Source organism: Schistocerca americana, chromosome 3 (assembly GCF_021461395.2).
Source record: "Schistocerca americana isolate TAMUIC-IGC-003095 chromosome 3, iqSchAmer2.1, whole genome shotgun sequence".
NCBI classification, from domain to species: domain Eukaryota; kingdom Metazoa; phylum Arthropoda; class Insecta; order Orthoptera; family Acrididae; genus Schistocerca; species Schistocerca americana.
In genome coordinates, this window is record NC_060121.1 from 515,184,931 (window position 1) to 515,211,670 (window position 26,740).

The following is a 26,740-nucleotide window of genomic DNA, read 5'->3' on the forward strand; positions in this document are numbered from 1 at the left end:
TGGGTATTGGTTATGGGACATGTCAACAAATGTTGACTGATGAATTGGGCATGCATCATGCAGCATGTTGAAGTGTGCACGGACCTTCGTCAGATCGCATCTGATGGTCCAACCTTCTTGTCACGAGTTATCATCAGTGACAAGAGCTGGATTTACGGTTATGACCTAGAGACAAAGCAACAATTGTCCCAGTGAAAGAGCCCAGGCTCTCCAAGACCCAAAAAAGTGAGAAAGGTGAAGAGCAAAGTGAAGAGCATGATCATCATTTTCTTTGATACCAAGGGAATTGTGCACAAAGAATTTGTCCCACCCAACCAGACAGTGAATTCCATATACTACTGTGATGTTTTGCAATGGCTCCATGAAAACGTGACATCAGTCCGAACTTTGGCATCAAGAGAACTGACTGCTGCATCACGACAACATGCCCTGTCACACGACTTTGCTCACCAGGACCTTTTTGGCAAAAAACAACATGGCAGTTTACCCCACCCTCCGTAGTTGCCAGATTTGGCACCTTGTGACTTTGTGTTATTCCTGAAACTGAAACTCAAGTTGAAAGGCCGTCAGTTCAATGCTCTAGAGAGGATTCAAGAAGCATTGCTGGTGGTGACAAACACCCTCAAAGAACAGGACTTCCAGAAAACGTTTGACCAGTGGCAGAAGTGCTAGGACCGGTGTGTACGTGCTGATGGGAATTACTTCAAGGGTGATGGTGACCATTAGTCCAAAGGTAAGGTTTTCAACAGATGGCATCACCAGTCCCAAATATTTTGGGTAGCACCTTCTATATATATAAATTTTTCTGAGAAAGTAGCTTACAACAGAGTACTGAACCATCTTTCTGAGAATAACCTCTTAAGAACAGCTCAGTGTGACTCCTTCAGAGGCTTCTGTTCTGAGAAGGCAATACATCATCTCACAAACATAATTCTAATAGAACCCAACAAGGAAAATAACCCTATTAGCATTAATTATAATCTTGAATGAAATTTTCACTCTTCAGCAGGGTGTGCGCTGGTATGAAACTTCCTGGCAGCCTAAAACTGTGTGCTGGACCGAGACTCAAACTCGGTAGTTTGAGTCTTGGTCTGACACACAGTTTTAATCTGACAGGAAGTTTCAATTATAATCTTCAAGGCATTTGATTGTGTAGAACATAAAATTCTATTAGGGAAACTAAAATAGAATGGCATTAATTGTCTTCTCCTTGCACAGATGAAGTCACACCTTAACAACATAAAACAGGGGGCATGTTAACAAATGATACGCCAAGAATAAGATTAAATTCAGAGTGAGGAATATTAACTATGGTGTGCACAAGGTTCAGTGCTTGGTCCACTCCTGTTCTTGGTTCACATAAATGATTTTTATGGAAGACTGAAGGACTCTTCAAAAACTGTAATGTTTGTTGATGACAAGTATATTCATAAAGGGCGCAAACACATTCATGTCACACATAACAAAGAGAATATTGGAAAAGGCTTACAACTGATTCACAGCCAACAGCTTAGCTCTTAACCTTAGAAAAACTCGTATTGTGCAGTTCCAAACACATAAAATGACTTACAGGTACCAAAAGTAGAGATCAATGGGCACACACTGGATGAGGCTCCCTGTGTGGAGTTCCTGAGCATCTAGATGGATAATAAACTGAGATGGCACCAGTAGAAGAAGATTGAGAAGTAAGTAAGAAGCACAGTTGTGCCTGTCTCTCTCAATGTGTCAATTGCTAGGCCACTTTACGTACTTTCTCTCAGTTCTGTCCTGAGACGTAATCTTCTGGGGCATTGAAACCAAGGAGAAAAAAGTATTTATTTCACAGAAGTGTACAACATGAATAGTGTGAAAAGTTGAAAATGAAATATCTTACAGAGGTTTCTTCAGGAATCTGAAGATCCTTACACCTACATGTCAATACACATACTGACTTATGGTATTTGTTGTTAATAACAAGAGTGAGTTTATGATGAACTCTGCAATTCAAAACCATAATACTAGAAGTAGAAATAACTTACATATAGACTATGCAACTCCCTGTAGTGTTCTTAAAGGAGTTTTATATTATGATCCAAAAGTCAATGAGGGTGGTCCCATAAAAGAAAACACAAAAATTTTGGAAAAAAATATATTTATTTTTCAACATAATCTCCTTTCAGCTCTATACACTTTTCCCAGCGATGTTCAATAAGTTCGATACCCTTTTAATAATGAGAACTATCTAACTTCTCAAAATAACTATTAACTGCCAACATCATGTCTTCATTTGTTGAAAATCTTCGAGCACCAAGCCATTTTTGCAAGTCTGGGAACAGAAAATAATCCGAGGGGGCTAAATCTGGTGAATAGGGTGCATGAGGTAGCAATTCAAACTTTAATTCATTAATTTTGACCATTGCAATAATGGACTTGTGAGCTGGCACATTGCCCTGAAGAAACAACACTTTCTTCTTGACCAAATGCAGTTGTTTTTGCTTGATTTCTTCACCCAAATGTTGCAATAACTTCCCATAATACTCACCATTGATAGTTTTCCATTTTTCAAGGTAGTCAATGAGAATTATCCCATGTGCAACCCAAAACCCCGAAGCCATGACCTCGTCTGCAGATGAAATGGTCTTTGCCTTCTTTGGAGTTGGTTCTTCAATTTGTGTTCATTGCTTTGATTCTTCTTTTGTGTCAGGAGTGAAGTAGTGGACCCATGATTCATCCATGCTTATAAAAAAAAATTGTTCAAACGGCTCTGAGCACTATGGGACTTAACATCTATGGCCATCAGTCCCCTAGAACTTAGAACTACTTAAACCTAACTAACCTAAGGACAGCACACAACACCCAGTCATCACAAGGCAGAGAAAATCCCTGACCCCGCCGGGAATCGAACCCGGGAACCCGTGCATGGGAAGCGAGAACACTACCGCACGACCACGAGCTGCAGACTCCATGGTTATAAAATGGTGCAAAAAATCTGCTTTGTTGCTGCAAAACTTCACTAAACACTCAACTGAAACATTTTCATGACATTGTTTTTGATCGAGTGTGAGCAAATGTGGCACAAAACTTGCACACAGTTTTCTCATGTCCAAATTTTAAATTAATATGCAATGTACCGCATTTTTTGAAATTACTATGTCTGCTAGCTCTCGCACTTTCAGTCAATGATCATCCAGTACTGTTTTGTGGATTTTCTTTACTATTCTGGAGTAGTCACCTCATTTGGTTGACCACTGCGATGCTCGTCTTGGCAGCTCGTACGGCCTCATTTAAACTTGGCTATCCAATATTTTACTGTTGTCAAGAAAGGAGCAGACTCTCCCAAAGTAGAATGTAGCTCAGCTTTAATATTGGTTGCACTGAAGCCTTTCAGAAAAAAATAAAATTGTATCACATAACGATGACTAATTTTCTCCATTTTCACAAGTTCACTCACAATTTTCACTACTGATGGCTGTCAAACAAATACTAAGCAATGTGATGTCTTCAAACTTGAAACATATGCTTTATAGATTGTATACATTCTAATCCAGAGAGATTTTTCAACAATGGCTGCCATCTCTCAGTCAGGCCGGGTACTTATGGGATCACTCTCGTATAACAGGTTATCAGAGGAGATCAGGCAGAAGATTGGAAACCCCAACCTTTCAGAAGCAAAGTAAAGGAATACCATTAGCTATTCCTTCTATAGTTTAATGAAGTCTTGGATTCAAGAATGTAAATTCTGCATAAGTCTAATACCTATATTAGACAGATCCCCATTTTTCCAGTGTATAAAGAACTGATAATGGTCTGTGTAAAATTACATAAACGGTTTGTTTGAGGTATTAGATAAAAACAGCAGCTGAGAAGTATATAAAGAGAGGCTGTAGAATTTTTTTCCTAAGTAATTGTTTTTCTCCTAACTTAGATATATAAAGTACTCTACCAGTAATTACCATAATTATCAGTTTGAATAGATTAACAGTAATCATAAATTACAGCTGAAGCCAGCAGTGGCTGCTTAAGCATATCAATGTATAACTTGACTTGTTCCTCATCCTTGAGGGCTTTTGTTCATGGCAGGGTTTACAGAACATGGTGAGTGAATGAATCAGTGAAATGAATCAGTGTTAAGGAGTATTATATTTTGTCATATGTGAACTGGTATCTAACACTATATTTAATCTATGTGGAAAAATAAATGAAGCATAACTTGTCTGCCTGTTATTGAAAAGCATTCAATTAATTCAAAAAGGTGGACTTTGCAGATAAAAGAAATGTCACAGTTTCAACAACTGTCCCACTAGGAAGACACCAAGAAATAAATGAGTGATGAGTTAAATGATAAAGATCACAAGTTTAAAATTAATGTGAAGGGGAAAACAATTAATTTTCATTTTTCATGATGTAGCAATATGCAAAAATGATACTGCCCACCTTCTTTGACAACTGCCAAGCTGGAGAGTGCATCAGGGACACTAACGCCAGCTGCCATGAAAGTCAGACCCATCACTGTGTCTGGTATCCCAAGTGTACTACCTGGAACACAAAGACACCATAATTTCTTTCAGTCCATGTCTTCTCATTACACAAAACCTGCAATTGGTTATCAACTCGAGAATAAAAAAGAATGCAATATTCTTATTAAAAGTAATTCCTCACCTATAATTGTGATCATCCAGACCATTATGTAAGAGTAAAATGAGATCCAAACCATTGACACGAGGAATGTAAAAGGGTACCAGTGACGCCATTTCTCTTTCCTGCAGTCTGGCATGGTTGCGCGACAGAATGCATGGATGGGTAAAGTTACTCCCCATGAAATCTTTTCCCACATTCCTGCATCAGTTGGCATAACTAATGGAGAAACCTGAAAGTGAGGTTTTGCAACATTCATATTTCAACATCATTGCCTCAATATCGCTAGTTAAATAAGGAATGAACAGCCTGGTATATTAGACCAGCTCTTATTACTTACATCAGGAACATTGTAGTCCTTAGGTTTGTAGTAGTCAGTGGTTGGTGGGATTGCTGCTGGAGGTGGAGGCACAGGTGGTGGCCCTCCTGTTGGCTGCTGCAACTCCTGCTGCTGTGGAGTTGGGCCTTTCTCCATGTCTAACAGGGAAATAGTATGCAGAGAGATTATTTCCTTCTCATCTACATTCAGAATTAAACTTATTTTTAGAAACTGGTGAGTCTGTCATCTTTGTCATAAGCAGGTTTCCATTAGGAAAATAAATATGCTGTTATAAGTAATATATAGTGTGACATGTAGCAAAATATGGTGGTGATAAATGCTATATCAGGCTGTATACAAGAACAAAAAAAGTCATTGATTTTTCCCAGATTTCCCACATAAAAATACACTTTTTCTCAGGTGACAATACACTATACCCCAGCTGAAAGTACATTTTTACTATGTTAAGTGACAGTACACTTTCCCCCGGAACTGTAAACCTTATCAGTCCTTTGAATAGTGAATGTTTTACACACTGCCACAGGACTTTCTGGCACTTTAGTAAATAAAACCCTGTGAACAACAATGCATTTTGGAAAGATCTTTGTTACGTGGTGATGTTTATCCTGCATATTTTCATACTATGAAAATATAAACACAAATTTCACCAAATACAACACAGTAGCTTTCAAAGCGCTGAAATTGAGATTGAAATGTGCTTTTGTCAGCCAATCATAACTCATGTCACATGATCTTGCCAACCAAAGACAGTAGATATCCAGAGAATAGGATATATGATGTAGTCAGCCAATAGCAACATCATTGTTAAGTAGCATGAACACACAAAAAGGGAAGTTCATAGTTTGAATGAATATAGATACAGTGTGGCTACAAGAAAAGCTAAGCTTTCACGTATAACATTGGTCATCAAAATTTTTTTGCTGTTTTTTTTTCTGAGGGCGTGGTTAGACAGGATCCTAAGAGCACAGTCTAAATTGCAGCAGCTACATATTTATGACAAGCATGATCATAAATTTTACTGCTGTGCACCAAATATTTCACAGGTTATCTGTATGAATACATGTTCCACTGAGAACTCTGACTTTTTCACAGAAAAGCCAATTATAGGTGAAACTGCTCAAGAACTCACTTTGTACTTTTTTTGAATGATAATTATATACTTTCTGGCATCATTACTGCATAATTTGTAATCTATGAAAGAACTAAAGTAAATATGCAAAACTATCCTTGAAACTTGGTCTTTTTTGGCATGTGTTACCCTTTAAGATACATCAAACAAAAATGTGCCAGTAAAATTTTAAATAGTGGCATAAATGTCTGGTTTACTGAGCCTGAAATTTTTCTAAAAAGGGAACCTTCCCATCGCACCCCCCTCAGATTTAGTTGTAAGTTGGCACAGTTGATAGGCCTTGAAAAACTGAACACAGATCAATCGAGAAAACAGGAAGAAGTTGTGTGGAACTATGAAAAAAAATAAGCAAAATATACAAACTGAGTACTCCATGCATTTAAGATAGGCAACATCAAGGAAAGTGTGGGTTCAGGAGCGCCATGGTCCCGTGGTTAGTGTGAGTAATTGCAAACTGAGAGGTCCTTGGTTCAAGTCTTTCCTCGAGTGAATATTTTACTTTTCTTATTTTCACAAAGTTATGATCTGTCCATTCGTTTATTGACACCTCTGTTCACTGTAATAAGTTTAGTGTCTGTGTTTTGCAACTGCAACGCAAAACTGTGCAATTAGTAGACGAAAGGACGTACCTCTCTAATGGGAACCGAAAACATTTGATCACAAGGTCATAGGTCAACCGATTCCTCCACAGGAAAACACGTCTGTTATATTCTATACGACACTGGTGACGGCATGTGTGTCACATGACAGGAATATATTTTCGACCCACCTAACTTGTACACTTGGCGAATGGGTAAAAAGATTCTTCTACCTTGCCTGATTTAGGTTTTCTTGTGGATGTGATAATCACTCTCAAAAAAGTGATGAAAACATAAGAGTTTGTCACATAAACTGCAACAAATGAATGCAACAGTTTCACAGTTGCACAGTTTTCCCTGTGCTCTGTCAAAACATATGTTTTTAACGTTTTCAAATTTTTCTGTTTAGGTGTAGCATCCCCATACCACGGCGCAGTTACCTCGCATCGGACGGACAGACGGACGGACAGATAATAATTGTCTGAAAATAAAAAACTAAATTTTTTACTAGAGGGAAGACTTGAACCAAGGACCTCCCGTTCTGCAGCTGCTCATGCTAACCACGGGACCACAGTGCTCCTGAGCTCACACCGTCGTAAATGTAGCTTATGTTGCGTATGGACTACTCAGTTTGTATATTTTGCTTACTTTTTCATAGTTCCTCACAACTTCTTCCTGTTTTCTCGATTGATCTGTGTTCAGTTTTTCAAGGCCTATCCACTGTAACAACTTATAACTAAATCTGAGGGGGGTGCGATGGGGAGGTTCCCTCGTAAGTGCCCAACCCTCAGTGATAAGTTATGAATAAGAGTCTAATGCTCCATGATTCAAGAAATTCATTGTACATTCTCCACATGTAACATAATTTGTCTTATGTAAAGAAAATTTACTTTAAAAGTAACATTTCTCAAACCATCATTCACAACATTTTTCTGCGACCTATTAGAAATGTAGGCAGTTGTGACGTCACACTAATTAAAACGAGGCCCATGAGAAAGATGCACTCAAAGCAGTTTGTTGTTATGAGTAATGCATAATCTTTGACACATTTTACTGTCGGCAGATGCTTGAGTGTGGACTGTGTTTTGCTGTTCTTTACAGCCAACATTTTGTTTTGGTGCTGTTCCCTTGTCTGTTTTATTGTTGCAGTGTCATTCTGCAGTAGTAGGCGAAATTAACTGAAAACTAAAACAATGAAGAATTCCTGGAATTCTAAAAAAACATCCAGGTTTTTCCTGGATTTCTCCTACATGGAAGAATTCCCTGGTTTTTTCCCAGATTTCTCTGTGGTCCTGGGGCATATACACACTGTATATTAGCTGTTAAGAGTATTTGTTTCTGAGTAAACTGCACAGTAGAGTAATCATATTTCTACATGGAGATATATGGAAAATACTATTGCTGCTATCTTTATGTTGTCCAGCTTGTGGTAGTGATTAGAGTTGTGGAGTGGAAATGAGCAGGCTCGAAGGGTAATCCCCTCTTCTCACGGTGATTTGTAAGTTAATAATTGTGTGTTACATAACATTCTGAGAGTTCGTTATTAACACAATGTTTGTCTGATCCATGAAATTCAGAATATTGAGACTATATAGAACATTCTCTCCTTGCAGAAGGTGTTTTATGTTGTATTCCTGTAATCTATCTGCCTGAATTATGAAACATTTTTCATCTGATGCCTCCTCTCTCAGTTCCTGTTGGCTATATGACCATGTTCATCAAACAATTTCCACTTCTATATCTAAATAGGTACCCCATACATTCTCTTATTGTGTATGATGGAAAATACTTTGTTTACCATTGTCACTTCCCTCACTTCTCTTTTCTGTCACAAATGGAGAACAGAAAGAATGACTGTTGATAAGCCTCTGTGTGAGCTTGAATCTCTGTAATTTTACCTTCGTCATCTTTGCATGAGTTATACATAGGAGGTAGCAGTATATTTGCTGACATCTCTAGGAATGTACATTCCTGGAATTTTAACAGTAAATCACCCCATGATGTATAATGCCTCTCTTGTAATGTCTGTCATTAGAGTTGGATGAGTATCTCCAGGCTCGCTTCACACTTACTAAACAAACCAGTGAAAAAACCTGCCCTCTATTCTTTGAATCTTCTCACCTCCTTTATCAATCCTAGAGCAATACTCTAATGACAGTTGAATGAGAGTTTTGTAAGCGACCTCCTTTGTGGGCGAATTACATTTTTTGAGGATTCTTTCAATGAATCTCAGTCTGGCATCTGCTTTTTCTATGTTGATTCTCTTTAAATTGCTCCCTACACATATTCCCAGATATTTAATGGCTACGACTGCTTCTAGTAACTGTGTGGCAACCTTGTAATGAGTATTTCCATTTATTTGTGAACAATATATTACATATGTTGAGTACGAACTGGCAGTCCCTGCACCAAGCACTGAAACTCTGCAGGTATACTTCATTTTGCCACAATTTTTTAGGGTTGTGGCTTCTCTACATTCAGCAACATCATCCACAAATAGTCTCGACATTATGCACTTAATAGTTTATACATATTTTTCTGATGATTACTGCATTGTGTAAACACGTGAAATAGAAAATCACAGAGTGAAGTTATAATGAAGAAGCTCTTTCAGTGCAGTGCAGTCAAATTTACGCAAAGCATGAGCTGAACTGCAAAAGGAAAACTTAGAGAATTTGGTTTGCTGACAGTTTAGAGCCCTGCACTTAAATTTGAAATGCATTGTCACTACATCACATCACAGTCATTGTTACTATGATCTTAGTCAGAAAATGGGTGTGATACACACCTCCAAACTAATTTATACTGTGAAAATATCTTTATCTCTTCATAAGTACTGCAACTTACAATCATTTGAATCTTCTCAATATAGTCACCACACTTTCCTGTCACCAAACTGACTGTTCCTTGATGCCCCAGGATGTCCTACCCTTCATATGACCAAACTATGGAATAAATTTCTGTTCAGGTCAATAACTCTTCATCTGTTTTCTGATCTGCCCATATAATCTTTGGTATTCTTCTGTAGCACCACATTTAAAAATCTTCTAGTTTTTCTCATGTGGACTGTTTATTGAGCAAAACTCACATGTTACTTTTAGCATCTCATACCCTAAGCAAATTCTCTTAGAATTGCCAGATCTATTTTCACTCTCTCTGAACTTTAATTCTCTTTCCAAATTACTGCTTGGTTTTCTTTAATGCTTGATCAATGTTTGAATAACATCAAGACTGGGCTACAACCACATCTCACTCCCTTTTCAACCACTGCTTATGTACAGATTGAATAACATCAGGAATGAGCTACAACCATATCTCACTCCCTTTTCAACCACTGCTTCTCTTTCTAGTCCTTTGACTCTTACAACTACAGACTGGTTTCTCTAGAAGTTGTAAATAAAATTTGGTTCCCTGTATTTTATACTTGCTAATTTCAGAATTTAAAAGAATATATTCCATACAACATTGTCAGAAACTTTCTCTAATTTACAAATGTTACTGGTACACATGCAACAGAATGCTATTCAGTGTGTTCCAAAATGCCATTCATAAAAACTCGACACACAAGTTGCAGAAGTGGTATCAAGTAAAAAGACTTGTCTAACCGATGGGAGGCCATAGCCACACGACATTTCATTTCATCCATACAAATTAGATATATCTGGTATCTATATCACAGGTTCTATTTGTGACTGAAAAGTAGGGTCTAGAATTTTGTATATCCCTTGGACAAGGGACTATTTGTGTACCCAACGGAAGGATCATCTTAGTGTCACTACCCTGCAGTGCAGGGTCAAAATATGAATATTACACACTTCCTCAAAAAAATGGTTCAAATGGCTCTGAGCACTATGGGACTTAACATCTGTGGTCATCAGTCCCCTAGAACTTAGAACTACTTAAACCTAACTAACCTAAGGATAGCACACACATCCATGCCCGAGGCAGGATTCGAACCTACGACCGTAGCAGTCGCACGGTTCAGGACTGAGCGCCTAGAACCGCTAGACCACCGCGGCCGGCACACAATTCCTCCAGTTTATGCAAATGGAGCAATAGGTTGGTTCTTTTTGCATTTATGTGGTCTATGGTGGGCCTTAGGTAGTTGTGGAGGGGCCTTAGGTGGTTGTGGAGGCACCATTAGTTCAGCAGCAGCTCATCAGAAAACTTGAAAAAAGTATTTCTTGACCATTTTTTTTAACCAAATGGATTGCAAGATGGCTATGCATAATAAATGACTGAAATTTTTACAATATATTTGTACGGTCCCCCCCCCCCCCCCCCCCCCCCCACCCCATGAAACATGGACCTTGCCATTGGTGGGGAGGCTTGTGCGCCTCAGCGATACAGATAGCCGTACCGTAGGTGCAACCACAATGGAGGGGTATGGTATCTGTTGAGAGGCCAGACAAAGGTGTGGTTCCTGAAGAGGGGCAGCAGCCTTTTCAGTAGTTGCAGGGGCAACAGTCTGGATGATTGACTGATCTGGCCTCGTAACACTAACCAAAATGGCCTTGCTGTGCTGGTACTGCGAACAGCTGAAAGCAAGGGGAAACTACAGCCGTAATTTTTCCCGAGGGCATGCAGCTTTACTGTATGGTTGAATGATGATGGCATGCTCTTGGATAAAATATTCTGGAGGTAAAATAGTCCCCCATTCGGATCTCCGGGCGGGGACTACTCAAGAGGATGTCGTTATCAGGAGAAAGAAAACTGGCGTTCTCCGGATTGGAGCGTGGAATGTCAGATCCCTTAATTGGGCAGGTAGGTTAGAAAATTTAAAAAGGGAAATGGATAGGTTAAAGTTAGATATAGTGGGAATTAGTGAAGTTTGGTGGCAGGAGGAATAAGACTTCTGGTCGGGTGACTACAGGGTTATAAACACAAAAGCGAATAGGGGTAATGCAGGAGTAGGTTTAATAATGAATAGGATAATAGGAATGTGGGTAAGCTACTACAAAAAGTATAGTGAACGCATTATTGTGGCCAAGATAGATACGAAGCCCACGCCTACCACAGTAGTACAAGTTTACATGCCAACAAGCTCTGCAGATGATGAAGAAGTTGAAGAAATGTATGATGAAATAAAAGAAATTATTCAGACAGTGAAGGGAGACGAAAATTTAATAGTCATGGGTGACTGGAATTCATCAGTAGGAAAAGGGAGAGAAGGAAACGTAGTAGGTGAATATGGATTGGGGGTAAGAAATGAAAGAGGAAGCCAGATGGTAGAATTTTGCACAGAGCACAACTTAATCATACCTAACACCTGGTTCAAGAATCATAAAAGAAGGTTGTATACATGGAAGAAGCCTGGAGATACTGACAGGTTTCAGATAGATCATATAATGGTAAGACAGAGATTTAGGAACCAGGTTTTAAATTGTAAGACATTTCCAGGGGCAGATGTGGACTCTGACCACAATCTATTGGTTATGAACTGTAGATTAAAACTGAAGAAACTACAAAAAGGTGATAATTTAAGGAGAAGTGAAGCAGGCAAAAAGGAATACAAATGTCTCAAAAATGTGATCGACAGGAAGTGCACGATGGCTAAGCAGAGGTGGCTAGAGGACAAATGTAAAGATGTAGAGGCTTATCTCACTAGGTGTAAGATAGATATTGCCTACAGGAAAATTAAAGAGACCTTTGGAGAAAAGAGAACCACTTGTATGAATACCAAGAGCTCAGATGGAAACCCAGTTCTAAGCAAAGAAGGGAAAGCAGAAAGGTGGAAGGAGTATATAGAGGGTCTATACAAGGGCGATGTACTTGGGGACAATATTATGGAAATGGAAGAGGATGTAGATGAAGATGAAATGGGGGATATGATACTGCGTGAAGAGTTTGACAGAGCACTGAAAGACCTGAATCGAAACAAGGCCCCGGGAGTAGACAACATTCCATTAGAACTACTGAAAGCCTTGGGAGAGCCAGTTCTGACAAAACTCTACCATCTGGTGAGCAAGATGTACGAGACAGGCGAAATACCCTCAGACTTCAAGAAAAATATAATAATTCCAATCGCAAAGGAAGCAGGTATTGACATATGTGAAAATTACTGAACTATCAGTTTAATAAGTCATAGCTGCAAAATACTAACATGAATTCTTTACAGACGAATGGAAATACTAGTAGAAGCCGACCTCAGGGAAGATCAGTTTGGATTTCGTAGAAATGTTGGGACACTTGAGGCAATACTGACCCTACGACTTATCTTAGAAGCTAGATTAAGGAAAGGCAAACCTACGTTTCTAGCATTTGGAGACTTAGAGAAAGCTTTTGACAATATTGACTGGAATACTCTCTTTCAAATTCTGAAGGTCGCAGGGGTAAAATACAGAGAGCGAAAAGCTATTTACAATTTGTACAGAAACCAGATGGCAGTTATAAGAGTCGAGGGACATCAAAGAGAAGCAGTGGTTGGGAAGGGAGTGAGACAGGGTTGTGCCCTCTCCCTGATGTTATTCAATCTCTATATTGAGCAAGCAGTGAAGGAAACAAAAGAAAAATTCGGAGTAGGTATTAAAATCCATGGAGAAGAGGTTCGCTGATGACATTGAAATTCTGTCAGAGACAGCAAAGGACTTGCAAGAGCAGTTGAACGGAATGGACAGGGTCTTGAAAGGAGGATATAAGTTGAACATCAACAAAAGCAAAACGAGGATAATGGAATGTAGTCGAATTAAATCGAGTGATGCTGAGGGAATTAGATTAGGAAATGAGACACTTAAAGTAGTCAAGGAGTTTTGCTATTTGGGGAGCAAAATAACTGATGATGGTCAAAGCAGAGAGGATATAAAATGTAGACTGGCAATGGCAAGGAAAGCATTTCTGAAGAAGAGAAATTTGTGAACATCGAGTATTGATTTAAGTGTCAGGAAGCCGTTTCTGAAAGTATTTGTATGGAGTGTAGCCATGTATGGAAGTGAAACATGGACGATAAATAGTTTGGACAAGAAGACAATAGAAGCTTTTGAAATGTGGTGCTACAGAAGAATGCTGAAGATTAGATGGGTAGATCACATAACTAATGAGGAAGTATTGAATAGGATTGGGGAGAAGAGAAGTTTGTGGCACAACTTGACCAGAAGAAGGGATCGGTTGGTAGGACATGTTCTGAGGCATCAAGGGATCACCAATTTAGTATTGGAGGGCAGTGTGGAGGGTAAAAATCGTAGAGGGAGACCAAGAGATGAATACACTAAGCAGATTCAGAAGGATGTAGGTTGTAGTAGGTACTGGGAGATGAAGAAGCTTGCACAGGATAGAGTAGCATGGAGAGCTGCATCAAACCAGTCTCAGGACTGAAGACCACAACAACATTTGTACAGTCCCAATCTTAAACAACCTTGAAAATTTTCTTGATATCTTTACCAGTTTCCAAGACACAGAGGGTCATAGTTACTCTACTATCCAGTATTAGCAAGAAACACCTCAAAAACACAGTTCTTGAGTACCAAAACTGAGCTGTAGATTCCTAGACAGCTATGCACAGCAAATGGTAGACATTATTATGATATACCCCTAAGATTCCAATCTCTAATAACCCTGAAAATCTTCTTGAAATTTTTAGCCATTTCCAGGATAACGATGTTCAGAGTTACTTCAGTTGCACTCATAAAATACACTTGTAGAATCCAGTGTGAGGCAAAAACAAAGTTTATAAAGTGATGTAGCATGGAGAAATATGCTGTAAAGTGTCTCCATTATCATCGTAAGGGTTCTGGGAACCTGATGTTGTTGTGCTGAAGCACACACAAAAATTTTTTTTGGACGTAAAATCCGATCTGAGGAGTAAAATTCGTTTTGCTCTATTTCAATTTCATACAAGTAAACTGTCAAAATTTTGCTGACCAATACATTTCATTTTATATTAGTGACATGTCCTGCTGCAAAAGAAGGGAACTGGCAGAAAAATACTCCAATTGGAGAACAAAAAATGCGAATATGTTCCTGTGTGTTTAAAAGACTCTGACTGAAAAGTAAGTACCAACTGCCTCATTCTCCCTTCCTCAGAACCTTTAAAAGCTTTACCAAATATTTTGGCATTTGAGCATATTTGCATTTTTTATGGTGAGAGAGAAGGAGAGTGTGTGAGTGGGAAAAGGACGGAAAAGTAACAGATACTGGAAGATAGTGGACAGTGGTTGTGGTATACAAAGAGTGTAGGAGACAATGGCAGTGTGAGAGAAAGAGAGGAACACATTGGCAGTGGAACATAGTTGACAGTGACAGAACAGTGCTAGGGAAAGAGTGAAGGAGACAGTGCCAGTAGGAGAGGAATAAAGAGAAGGAGAAAGTTGAAGTTGGTGAGAGCCAGTGATAATGAGAGACAGAGTGCATGACAATGACAATGAGGAAAAGAGAGAGAGAGAGAGAGAGAGAGAGAGAGAGAGAGAGAGAGAGAGAGAGAGGGAGTGACAGTGTGAAGAGACAGCAGCAGTGAGAAGGAAGGAATGAAATATTAGCAGTAAGAGAAAGCAAATGGCAGGCAGTGGCAGTGAGGGGAGAGTGTGGAGTGTGGAGTGTGGAGTGAAGGAGACTGCAGCTGTGACACTGGAGACAATGACAGAGAGACACAAAAAGATAAAGACTGGGCTGAATGAGTGAGTGAGAATGGGCAAGTGGAGGCAGATGGATATGAGCGACTTACAGCGATGGACTAATGGCTGTGAGCGAGTTACAGTTAGGGGAGCCTGTGGGTGTTAGAGGTGAGTTGCATATTATAAAGAGTGTGAACATGATCACATGTGAAAATATTTGGGAAAATTTTTACAGGTGCTGAGGAATGCAGAATGAGGCAGGTGGTACCCCACTTTTCAGTCAGAACCTTGTAAATAAACAGGAAGAAATTCACATTTTTTTGCTCTCCGACAGGAGTGTTTTTCCACTAGAAAACTGCCTGTCTTCTCAGGTAATATGTAGGGCCAATACTACCTTTCATGTTCATGCAGTTTGAATGCATGGCATCTGGTTTTGCTATGCTGGCAAAGAATGCAGGCACATGATCATTTCCTGCAGTTGCCTTAATTCATGACCAGACTAAGTGTTCCAAAATCGGTTCATGCCATGGCACACCACTGGATGCAGATTGTGTAAAATGTCAAAGATCATTTTCCTGGGACTAAGGGTAGTGGTCCATCCTGTGATGTGCTACACAATAAATGTATGATAGAGTTGAGTATATTAATGTTGGGAACCACAAGCTCATCTTGGGATTGTTTGTTTTGCTCTTGTGCTGCAGCTAAATCACTGAAATCAGTGAGAGTGCCGCAGGCATTAATCTGAGTCATAGTCTGCCACTATGTTTTCTCCCTCGGTCATATGTCTGATGTCTGTTTAAAGTTGAGCAATGAACTGACGTGGCAGTGGAAATGTCCCTCCTAAGAACGTAGATGGCATGAAACAATGGGCTGTGATTCATGGAAAGTGTGAGGAGTAGGCCTTTGATGTGTCCACTGAAGTACAGGGTCCGGCATAAAAAACTCCCCGATTACAAAGTAACGTGCAGCGGACAGTAGAAGGAGCAGAGTGGTGGGGGGCGCGTCGTTAAGTAGCTGCCTACGTGCCGTTTTCAGTGTACGCCATGGCGTGGTCTGGTGAACATCGTGTCTTCGTAGTGGAAGATTTTATTCAAAATGGCGAATCGCCTATTAATACTCAACGTGCTTTTCGCATTCGCTTTGCGCTCGGACGACGGGACCCTGTTCCCGATAAGAAAACAATTTATTCTTGGGTTGCTAACTTTCGTGAGACAGGTTCCGCATTAAAAAGGAAACTACCTGGACGACCACGGACTGCAACAGGCCCCGGAAATGTTGATGCAGTTAGAGCTTCAGTTCAACAATCTCCTCGACGATCCGCTAAAAAGCATGCGGCAGCATTACGGAAATCTGATCGAAGTGTGAGAAGAATCTTGCATCGAGATCTTAAAATGCATCCTTACAAAATTGTAACTACGCAGGAACTGAGTGAACGAGACTGTGGTGTCCGTGTAAGTTTGTGCCAAGACCTTCTTCGGAACATTCGTCCCAACGATATTGTGATTTTTTCTGATGAAGCACACTTTCACCTTGCCGGAACAGTGAACAGCCAAAATTGCAGGTACTGGTGTGAACACAATCCCCAAGAACTTCATCAACGACCACTTCATAGCCCTAAAGTAACAGTATGGTGTGCTGTTTACAATTCCGGAGTGATCGGTCCTTACTTTTTCGAAGAAAATGACAGGAATTTAACCGTCAACAGTGAACGCTATTGTGCCATGCTCCGCGACTTTCTCCAACCGCAACTAAGGGAGCTTTTTGGTGAAATAGAGAACGTGTGGTTCCAGCAAGATGGTGCTACTGCCCACACAGCGCGGCAGTCACTGGCATTGGTGAAGGAAATGTTTCCTGGACATGTGATCTCGTTGCGTGGAGACATTGGCTGGCCCCCACGATCGCCGGACTTAACGCCCTGTGATTTCTTTCTTTGGGGCTATTTAAAAGCAAAAGTTTATGAACAACGTCCACAATCTTTACGAGCCCTGAAAGAAGCAATTACACAAGAGGTTGAAGCTATTCCACCTGAAATGACTCAAAGAGTAATGAATAACTTCAGGGAAAGACTCAAACAGTGTGTCGACAGTGCAGGAAGCCATTTAAGGGATGTTTTATTTAAAAAGTAAGACCATAAGAGTATTTTCTAAAATGGCATAATATGTACTTTTATTTAGTATAGATAAAATTGTTCTACCTTATTTGGTTTTGTTTTTATTAGCTTTCCTTAAAGGGGAGGTTTTTCTGCCGGACCTTGTATTTCACTACCTCTTAAAGTGCTAGTAACTCGTGGCTGCATGCTGACCTCAAATGCTGGGATATCTTTTTAACTTGCAGGAGAAAAAATGTAGAGGCTGCTGGATACTATTCACTGTTGTAAAACTGTGGTGATGGGTGCCACTAGTGTCAGCAGTGATACAGAGGCAGGACATGCCAAAAGAGTCAGCTGACCTCACTGCTTTCAGTAACTACTTTTTGATACATTCATAAACTTGTAAAATACCTTCCAACTATGGAACACTTCATTTTTCCTTATTGTTTGTATTGGAAAGGGCATTGGTGAGATGTGCTTGGATAGCTGCTGCCTGTGGAATGTGATGCCAGGAAATCGATCAAGCCCAAAGGTATACGAAGTTTCTTGTAAGTTCAGGGCCTAGGTTTTATCTGAATCAATTCAGTCCTTTCCTTCACTAGTCTGATCCTCTCTGATGAAATCGAGTGACCTACAAATGTTACTTCTTGTTGTCATAAGTGGCATTTTTTTATGTTCATCATTATGCCTAACTATTCCAGGATGTTAAAAACTAGTTTAAGGAGATTTCATGCTCATGTGGTGAAGAAGAAAAAATTAATTACTGTCCAGGTATCGAAAGTAAAATGGGAGTTTGTGCAATGGAGAGTGATGAATCTGTGCTGCATTTGTGCCACATTTTTCAGTCTGAATCAAAAAAATCAAATAATCTGAAGGCGATAATAATAGCAGTTTTAGGAAAGTCCTCTGTTGCCATCGACATTGGCAAGTATGCCTTCTCACAGTCTAAGACACGGTAAATGGAAGCATCTGATAATTAATGGGAAGAGTTCTTGGGTGTTGGGTACAGGATATTAATCAGGGATGCGTCTGGCATTGAGTGAACTATGATCCCCACACATATGAAATATGTCATTCTTTTTTGAAGCCAAATAGATTGGTAAAGCTGAAGAGCTGTCTGAGGGCAATTCATCTACAGCCACTTTAAGCATGTTACACTTAATGCCATGGTTGTTTAGGTGTGTGATGCACCAAATGCACATATGGGAGAGTAATTGTCAACAATTGTCCAGTCACAAATTGCAGTGTCACTAACCTGTATGTGATTCATAGATGCAGAAAGGAGGTGGCTGCAGTAGGAAGGTGGAGAAGTCTGCCATGATTCTAACAGCTTTATGCAGTGTTGAAAGGTGTTCATAGCATATATTTGGCAGCAGCATGTCTTCACATTCTTAGAAGTGTCTACTGAATCCAATTTAAGTAAATCCTAGGTCAGTAACTTGTTGAGGTGGGCACATTCATTATTATCCCAAGTGTTCGGGATGAAGTTATGCACTCTGATTTTTTTGGTCCTCCATGTTATGTCAAATGTCTGTGAGTTTAAAGTCCTGTGAAAGTAGGCTATCCATATTAGTGGAAGATGGAGGTAACAATGATAGGAGCTGAGGCTTAGCATCTACTACCTGAGTGAGTGATGAATGTAATTGCTGAAGCACCTACACTGGTGTCTGAAGTGCATTAGTGAGCCTGAATTGAAGGTCTCCTGATTGTGCCCAAGATGCAAACATTAGACATTTAACAAAAGAGTGCTGGACTTGGATGAAAGTGGTGAAGAAAATCTACTGCTAACAGTGTTTGTTCTTGTCTACCTGTAGGAAGGTCCACTTGAAAGTCAGTCCATTGTCAAAATTAATGTTATGTGTGGCAGTACCATATGTTATAATGATCAGTCCATTCACCACCCTGAGGTGGCATAAAATATTACTGTCAGTTGAAGAGTAGTGGGGACCAGGACAGTGCTGAGTTCAGAGGCAGAGTCCACCAGTAAATGCTGGTCGATATTCTGGTCACTTAAATAGAGTTGGCCACTGCTGATGGCTGATAGTGGGACCTAAGTTGTTCAGTTTACACTGGTGGTTCTAAAGCATGTTTTAGTATCATGACCTCTGACATCTAGTGAAGGTTGTGGGTGTCGTTTGATCTTCACAAGAAAGAACAACTTAAGCATGATGATGCTGTGCACAATATGTTGGTCACTATCCATTCCCTGAGAGGTGGGTGGTGCCTGGCAGCTTGTTGTCAGCTGGGTGCAGTGTACTTCAGCCGCTGGAGAGTGATGACTAGTGTTGGCAGCATTGGACATTTTGGATGTACGCAGTGCTGTTCAGGTAGTACCTGCTGCAGGAAAGATTGAGATGGCTGTTGCTGCTCTCTGCATGGCGTGCTGACAGGCTCAGAAGTGATAAGGTGCATTTGGTAATCGTCATCTACATTGGTACACAAGGTGTCTGTTGAGTGTAAGTACTGTTGGTGGATGCTGGGTATTGAGTGCAGCCATCTTGCAACTTGAAAACACAATCTACTAACCATAACTTAATCTCCTGTGGGAGTCCTTTGTTGCACATGAAAAATGTTTTAATTTCATGAGGCAGTTTGCTTGTCCATATTTCCCACGGTGTAAGGTTAGGCATTAATATAGGCTCCACCAATATTTGTAAGTGGTGTCAAAGCTGTGAAATCACACTACCTTTCAGCTTTTCAGAGTACGTAGCCTGTTGGATTTGTTGTTTGGTTGATTTGCCAAGTCTGTGAAGCCGTGAACTTTCTCTCAGTCTCATTTTTTAAGCTAGGTCAGATCTACTTAATTTTTTTCTTTTTCTTTTTTTAGTCATTTCTTCTGACTGGTTGAATGAAGCCTGCTACAAATTACTCTCCCATGCCAGAGTAGCACTGGCACTGAACATCTTAAGTTATTTGTTCAATATATTCCAATCTCTGTCTGCCACTACAGTTTTTATCCTCTATCGCTTGCTCAAGTCTTTTTTAATAACTTGACGCATGTCCCAGCATTCTGTTCCTCCTCCTTGTCAGTTTTCCACTTGTTTCTCTCCTTGATGATTCTGTGGAGAAGCACATTATTTCTTACCATTCCACCCAATTTTCAACATCTTTCCATGGCACCATATCTCAAAAGCTTCAATTCTCTCCTTTTCCATTTTCCAACAGCCCACAATTCACAATAACAATTACATCATTCATAATACTTGTATGCGCACATGAGTATTGGATTGTACACACAGGATGATAAAGGAAACAGAAAACAAAGATAGTCCACCACCTCACAGATGGTTATAACAAAGATGAAATAATGTACCAGATTACCAACACAAAACACTACTACTTTATCCAATGACATTTTCTACTTACATGTAAGATTCATGTGTTGCTCCCTAGCAAGTGGTTTTAGTTACTACATCAGCAGATATTTTCTTTGTCTGCAAGTACTTAACAACAATGTCACTTCTCTTCACACATTATCTAATAAATAACACAAATATGTTTCAGCTTAGAATGCAAAATAGGTTTTAGTTACAGTTTAACAGAACTATAGTTGTCATGAAAAATGATTCCAGGTTTTGATGCTTATTATTTAAAAATTCTCCGAACAGTTGTCTCAAATACAATATGACTTTGGCTGCAGAATTTAATGCTGCACATTCACCTTCAGTAGTCAACGTGGCAACATCATTCAGTTTCTTACTCTCCTAAGAAATTATATTTTTCCCCAACAGAAAAGCATCCCGTAAGCACCAACCAAGTAGTTAAATCATCTACAAAATTTAGGTCAACAAAACCAGTTACATACAGAGCTTTAAAATTCCCACAGTTAAACCCAACACCATAGTACCTAGTACCCTTGAATTAATGAAGGCTCTTTTTGCTGCCCTCCAACACACACTAATAAACTTAGAATTATACTGGCTTAAATTCTTGTTGCATAAGACATGTCAGGTATTGTATTAGTACTGATACACAGCAAACATCCTACAAGTTCCAGATATGGCACTTGAACCTTTTCACCCTGCACATCCCAAAGCTTTATTGCATCCTCCACTGATGTTCATTCATAAGTACAATCAATGCAGTCAAGCACATCTACAGTATAACCCTTCTGGTCAAATTTTAAATTACCTTATTCCCAGTTTCTTGCTATACACATACCTATGCAGGGCTTTCCTTCTCCTAGATCTTTAATTTCAAACTCATCAGATAACCCCTTGTACAACTTGTCTCTGATCAGACTGTTATTACGAAATACATAAAAATCATCAACATACAAAGCAATGATTGGAAAACTGTTGCCTGAACTTTTGGGTTTGTATACCAAGGCTGACCTTCTGACTCACTGGTCACCTTCTGGAGCGTCAGGGTCCATTGGCAGAATGTCCACCTCAGTGATGTAATCCGGGTCTTGGTCAATGTCTGCACTGTCACTTCCTGCACCTCCTATTTTCCACTACTTCCCATGCCTTGCCCTGTTCAGCATGGAGTTCACTCAGCCAGAACACACAGTAATCTTCACTTACAGCTGGCGCCTTGGTACAAAATCTTGAAGCCATATCTTTCTTGAAGAACATGTGACAGTGCTCCAGAATCAATGAACCACTCATTCTCACTGAAATCTGACTAACTTAGTACACTAAATAATGACTTATATGTTCTCTTGGGATACTTCTATATTTTTGTCTCTGGGGATAGTCAGAATGAGGTGACCATACTTCTAGCAATTGAAACATTTCATTTTCTGATGGGCTTTATAAAAATGCTTCTGTGATTTCTTAAAATGCTTTGTGAATAAAGCAGAATCAGCACCACCTTTGTTCAACTTCAGGTACTCTTCCACTCATCCATTTAGAAATTTTTCCTTGATGTTTTCTGATGTGAAATTTTAATCCATGGTACTGGATTATATACCCATCCAGTAGGCAGACAAACTTTCGGTAAACCTCTCAGCATAATGAGTGCAATTAGTCATTGGCTGGTTTGGCCATGGTCTGATGTCTGTTGGTTATAGCCAGAATACGAGTCACACAATTATGAACACATCCCTAAAATCTAAATAATGTGGTGTCCAACAGAGCATCCCAGAGATCCATTCACCAAGTTTTATTCCAACCAGCAAGCAGGTTTTCCAGGGTATCTCAAGCTTTCTGTGACTTTGTTGTGTTTTCCATCATTTGATGACTACAAACAATAAGAAATATAAATATAAATGTGCATTACCTGCATTTCCAGAAGGAAATGGCCCACACATCTGCATCCTTCTCTGTATTAGTAAGGGTACTTGTATCCGTCGCATAACCCCATGATTTTTTCCAAATTTCCATTTGTAATCATTTTTTTTCCCTTTAGTTTGTCTGTAACTACAGCAGTAGCTTTTATCAGACTTAAATCTGAAGACAATATAACAGATTTAAAAAAGCCCATAACCTATTAGAGAACATTTTGGTGTTCACAAACATGTTGGTATGGATAGGTAACAGTTACATCATTTATAAAACTTGTATGCACATATTAAAATTACATCATATACCCAGGAAGACAAAGGAACAACAAAAAGATAGTTCATCACCTCATCAATAGTAACAGCAAAAGCTGAAATATGGTGCTATATTACTAACATAACAACACTTCTACACAATGCAGTCCACCTACTTAACTGGGTGGTAACGTGCTTGCTCCCATGCACTGGGCCCAGGTTCGATTCCCAGCTGGGTTGGAGATTTTTTCCACTTGGGGACTGGGTGTTGTGTTGTCCTCATCATCAGTCGCAAGTTGCCCAATGTGGCGCCAACTGAAATAAGATTTGCACTTGGCGGCCGAACCTGAATGGGACCTCCCGGCCAACAATGCCATATGATCATTTCATTTCATTTATATACAATGCTGTGCTCTGGATGCACATTCTCAGAAATTTCGTCCTCAAATTCAGACCTATGTTTGATTCTAATGGGCCTCTTTTGGCCAGGAATGCTCTTTGTGCTTTGCCTGCTCTAGGGTAATTTTTATGTACTCCTTGGTTTGTATGTAATGTGTTATTTTGCTTTCAAGGCAACACAATTTGCCTGCTTTATGGTCCCCAGTTTTGCTGTTAAGCTGATCACTAATCTTCTTTCTTGGGTTTGCTCTCTGCATAATATGTGCTCATTAGAATGCTCATTACATTTAACACATCCTGCAATTGTTCCTCATTTTCACTGAGGATAAGCAAAATAATCAGAAAATCTTACCACTAATATCCTTTCACACTGAATTTTAATCTCACTCTTGAAACTTCCTTTAATTTCCATCCAGCTTCTTCAATGCATAGATTGAATAGTAGGGGCAAAAACATACATCCCTGTCCCTTTCTAATCTGAGCATTTTGTTCATGGTCTTCCATTCTCAGCTTAAACCTATGTTCCAGAGAATTTTTAAACTCTTGCGTCATTTTACATGTTGAAGACTTTATCTGTGTCAACAAATACTGTGAATGTGTCTTGATTTTTCTTATGTCTTGCTTCCATTACTAAGCACATTGTCAGAGCTACCTTTCTGGGGCCTTTAACTTTTGTAAAGCCAAACTAATCATCTAAAAGATCCTCAATTTTCCTTTCCATCCTTCTGTGTAATATTCTTATGAGCATCTTGGATGCATTAGCTGTTAAGCTGATTGTGAAATAGTTCTCACTTACCATTTTCGGGATTTTGTAGATAATGATTTCAAAAAGTTTGATCACATGTCTCAGAGATTCTACAAACTAATGTGAATAGTCATTTAGTTGCCACTAACCCCAATAATTTTAGAAATTCTGAAGGAATGGCATCTATGCTTTCCACCTTATTTGACTGCAAGTCTTCCAAAGCTCTTTTAAACTCTCACTCTACAATACTGGATCAGCTGTGTCTTCCCTATCGACTACTATTTCACCTACAATTTCATTAGACATTTCGTCATCCTTGTAAAGGCCTTCAATATACTATTTCCACCTAAGCACTCTCTCCTCTGCATTTAATAGGGGAATTTCTCTTGCAGTTTTAATGTTAACACATTTGATTTTGATTTCCCTGAAAGTTGTTTTGACTCTTCCACATGATGCATCAGTTTTCTCTACAACAATTTTTGTTTCCATTTTTCTTGCAGGCATTTTGACTTGTTTCATGCAATTTCAGTTTACTTCATTCCTAAGTGACTTAGCTTTCTGTGTTCCTGCCTTTCCCAGGACATGTTTGTACTGCCTTCTGTCATCAAAACACTGAAGTATTTTTTATGTTGCTCGTTGCTCAAAGTTCCTTCAGAGTTATCTAACTCGATCTTTATTTATCTATCTAGCTTCTGTGACTGCCCTTTTTAGAGAAGTCCATTCCTCTTCAATTGAACTGATTATTGTGATGTGGCAACACACTACTGTTGTAACCGCAACCATTCAGGTGATGAGGTTGCTGAGAATGAAGCACGGCGGTACCAAATGGGAGTGGCCCACGAACAAACGAACAGGAAAGGACGGACATGAACAATGACGGACGACCGAGCAAGACCTTACGAACAACAACATGCAAGAAGCAATGGGGGCACAAGTGACAACCTCACGAATCCACAACATCCACTCGTACATGGAAACAAAGTAATGTAAACATGCTGTCTGTATGTGAGATGTTGATAGACTCATGCAAATATCAGACTGCCTCACTGAGTGGGAGGGAGGCACTTAAATACAGGATAGGATACATCACTATTGGCTGCTGTGACCACGTGCTCCACCGTGGTGCCCTCACATTAACCAGGAACACGTGCAGCCACAGCTTACAGTGCAAAGGCTGCAGAGACCTCTAGTTGTAATAGAGGTCCATGCCATTTGGCACAGATTCGTAAACTGTGGCGCTCGGTACCAGAACTACCACATGTTTGTGGACACCACCCATCTGCTCTATCAGACAATTTCAGGCTGTAGCAGATGACGTGTCACCTGCCGAAGAAAAACCACACACAATCTGTGTTCATCCAAGGACAAGAGTTTTCTCTGTCATGCACCTCTTTGCTACAGAATATTGGGTTTCCCCCTAAAGAATATTACAGGAAGCATCCCCAGTTCCAGGCACTTCCTGCGCAGACGCTGAATTGTCCACATGACGAGTGCAGTGATTTAATGTTCCTTTGGTGTCAAGTTTATGTTCAAGTTATTTGTATTTTGTATTTGCTTTAGTCACAGATTCCTCACACATGGATGGTGGGCACCTCTTGTGTGTACTCTAAACACCATCATGCGTGGTGGGCATTACCTGACGGATGTGATTGAGAGACATTTTTACTGCACCCGTTAACCTTCTGATAAAGGAACTGTTTAGTATGCAGACATCTTTTGTTACATTACTCCCATGCTTTACCATCCATTTTACCCTCCATGCATAGCAAACCCACAGTATCCACCTGTTGTGTTCACACTAGTGAGCACAGCTGAATCCATGCCCCCAAGTCATGCTCCACACCATGTGCATTCGCACTGAGAAACTGCCAATGTATTGCTGCCCCATCACCTGGCTAATGCTTGCCACACTGGGCCACCTGTGTATCGCAGTGTACTACACTGCTGTTCCAGCACTAACACTAATGCTTGGGTGACACCGTGCAGGTTGCAGTGGACAGACACATGACCAAATTCGCAAGTAGTAGCATTTCAGGAATAATCATAGGCTTGGCAAGTGCGTGGAGGTGCTGCAGGAGTTGTGAGGTCCACATGTTGACACATTCATCCAATGAAAATAGTACGCTTGTGCACTGCATTTCTCATGTAGCCACCCATGCCATCAGCTAGTCTTTTGGGGCATGGAATCTGCCAGACTGTGGCAGGCATGCAACGATGTTTCAGGATGAGTCTGATCCTGACTTACTGCTACATTCGAGTATCCAGCAACCACAACCCCCGCTCACCCCACCCTCTGATGTACAAATGCAAATGCATATAGCTGGGTTTCATACTTTCCTTCACCACTGTGTGCAGCTCGCAGAGCCCATCACTGCCCCGGGGCACATCCCTCCTCCCATCTACCCCCCAGCTGACCTGTGCCACGATCCATGTGCTGCCTTTCATCTCCCGCAACCCTCTGGCTGTGGGTTCTTTCTGCGGAGGCAATATTTGCAAGCTCTTTGATTAGTGTTCACACTAAAAGTTGTGCAGCTGGAGCCTTTAATCACCATGGAGGCATGTGAAATCATTGCATGCCTGCCACAGTCTGGCAGATTCCATGCCCCAAAAGACTAGCTGATGGCATGGGTGGCTACATGAGAAATGCAGTACACATGCATACTATTTTCATTGGATGAATGTGTCAACATGTGGACCTCACAACTCCTCCAGCACCTCCACACACTTGCCGAGCCTATGATTATTCCTGAAATGCTACTGCTTGCGAATTGAGTCATGTGTCTGTCCACTGCAACCTGCACGGTGTCACCCATGCACTATT

General features: G+C 40.1%; 1 protein-coding gene across 1 annotated transcript in view; it reads right to left on the reverse strand.

The window, feature by feature from the left end:
- The window catches only part of LOC124606174 (probable sodium/potassium/calcium exchanger CG1090), a 135,537-nt gene that overhangs the window by 28,879 nt on the left and 79,918 nt on the right, over nt 1-26,740 (reverse strand). Inside the window, exons 6-8 of the mRNA XM_047138140.1 lie at nt 4,955-5,091; nt 4,639-4,846; nt 4,414-4,515 (exon numbers count right to left, since the gene is read on the reverse strand). Of these exons, the coding sequence (XP_046994096.1) occupies nt 4,414-4,515; nt 4,639-4,846; nt 4,955-5,091 (447 nt within the window). The remainder of the gene's footprint in view (nt 1-4,413; nt 4,516-4,638; nt 4,847-4,954; nt 5,092-26,740) is intronic.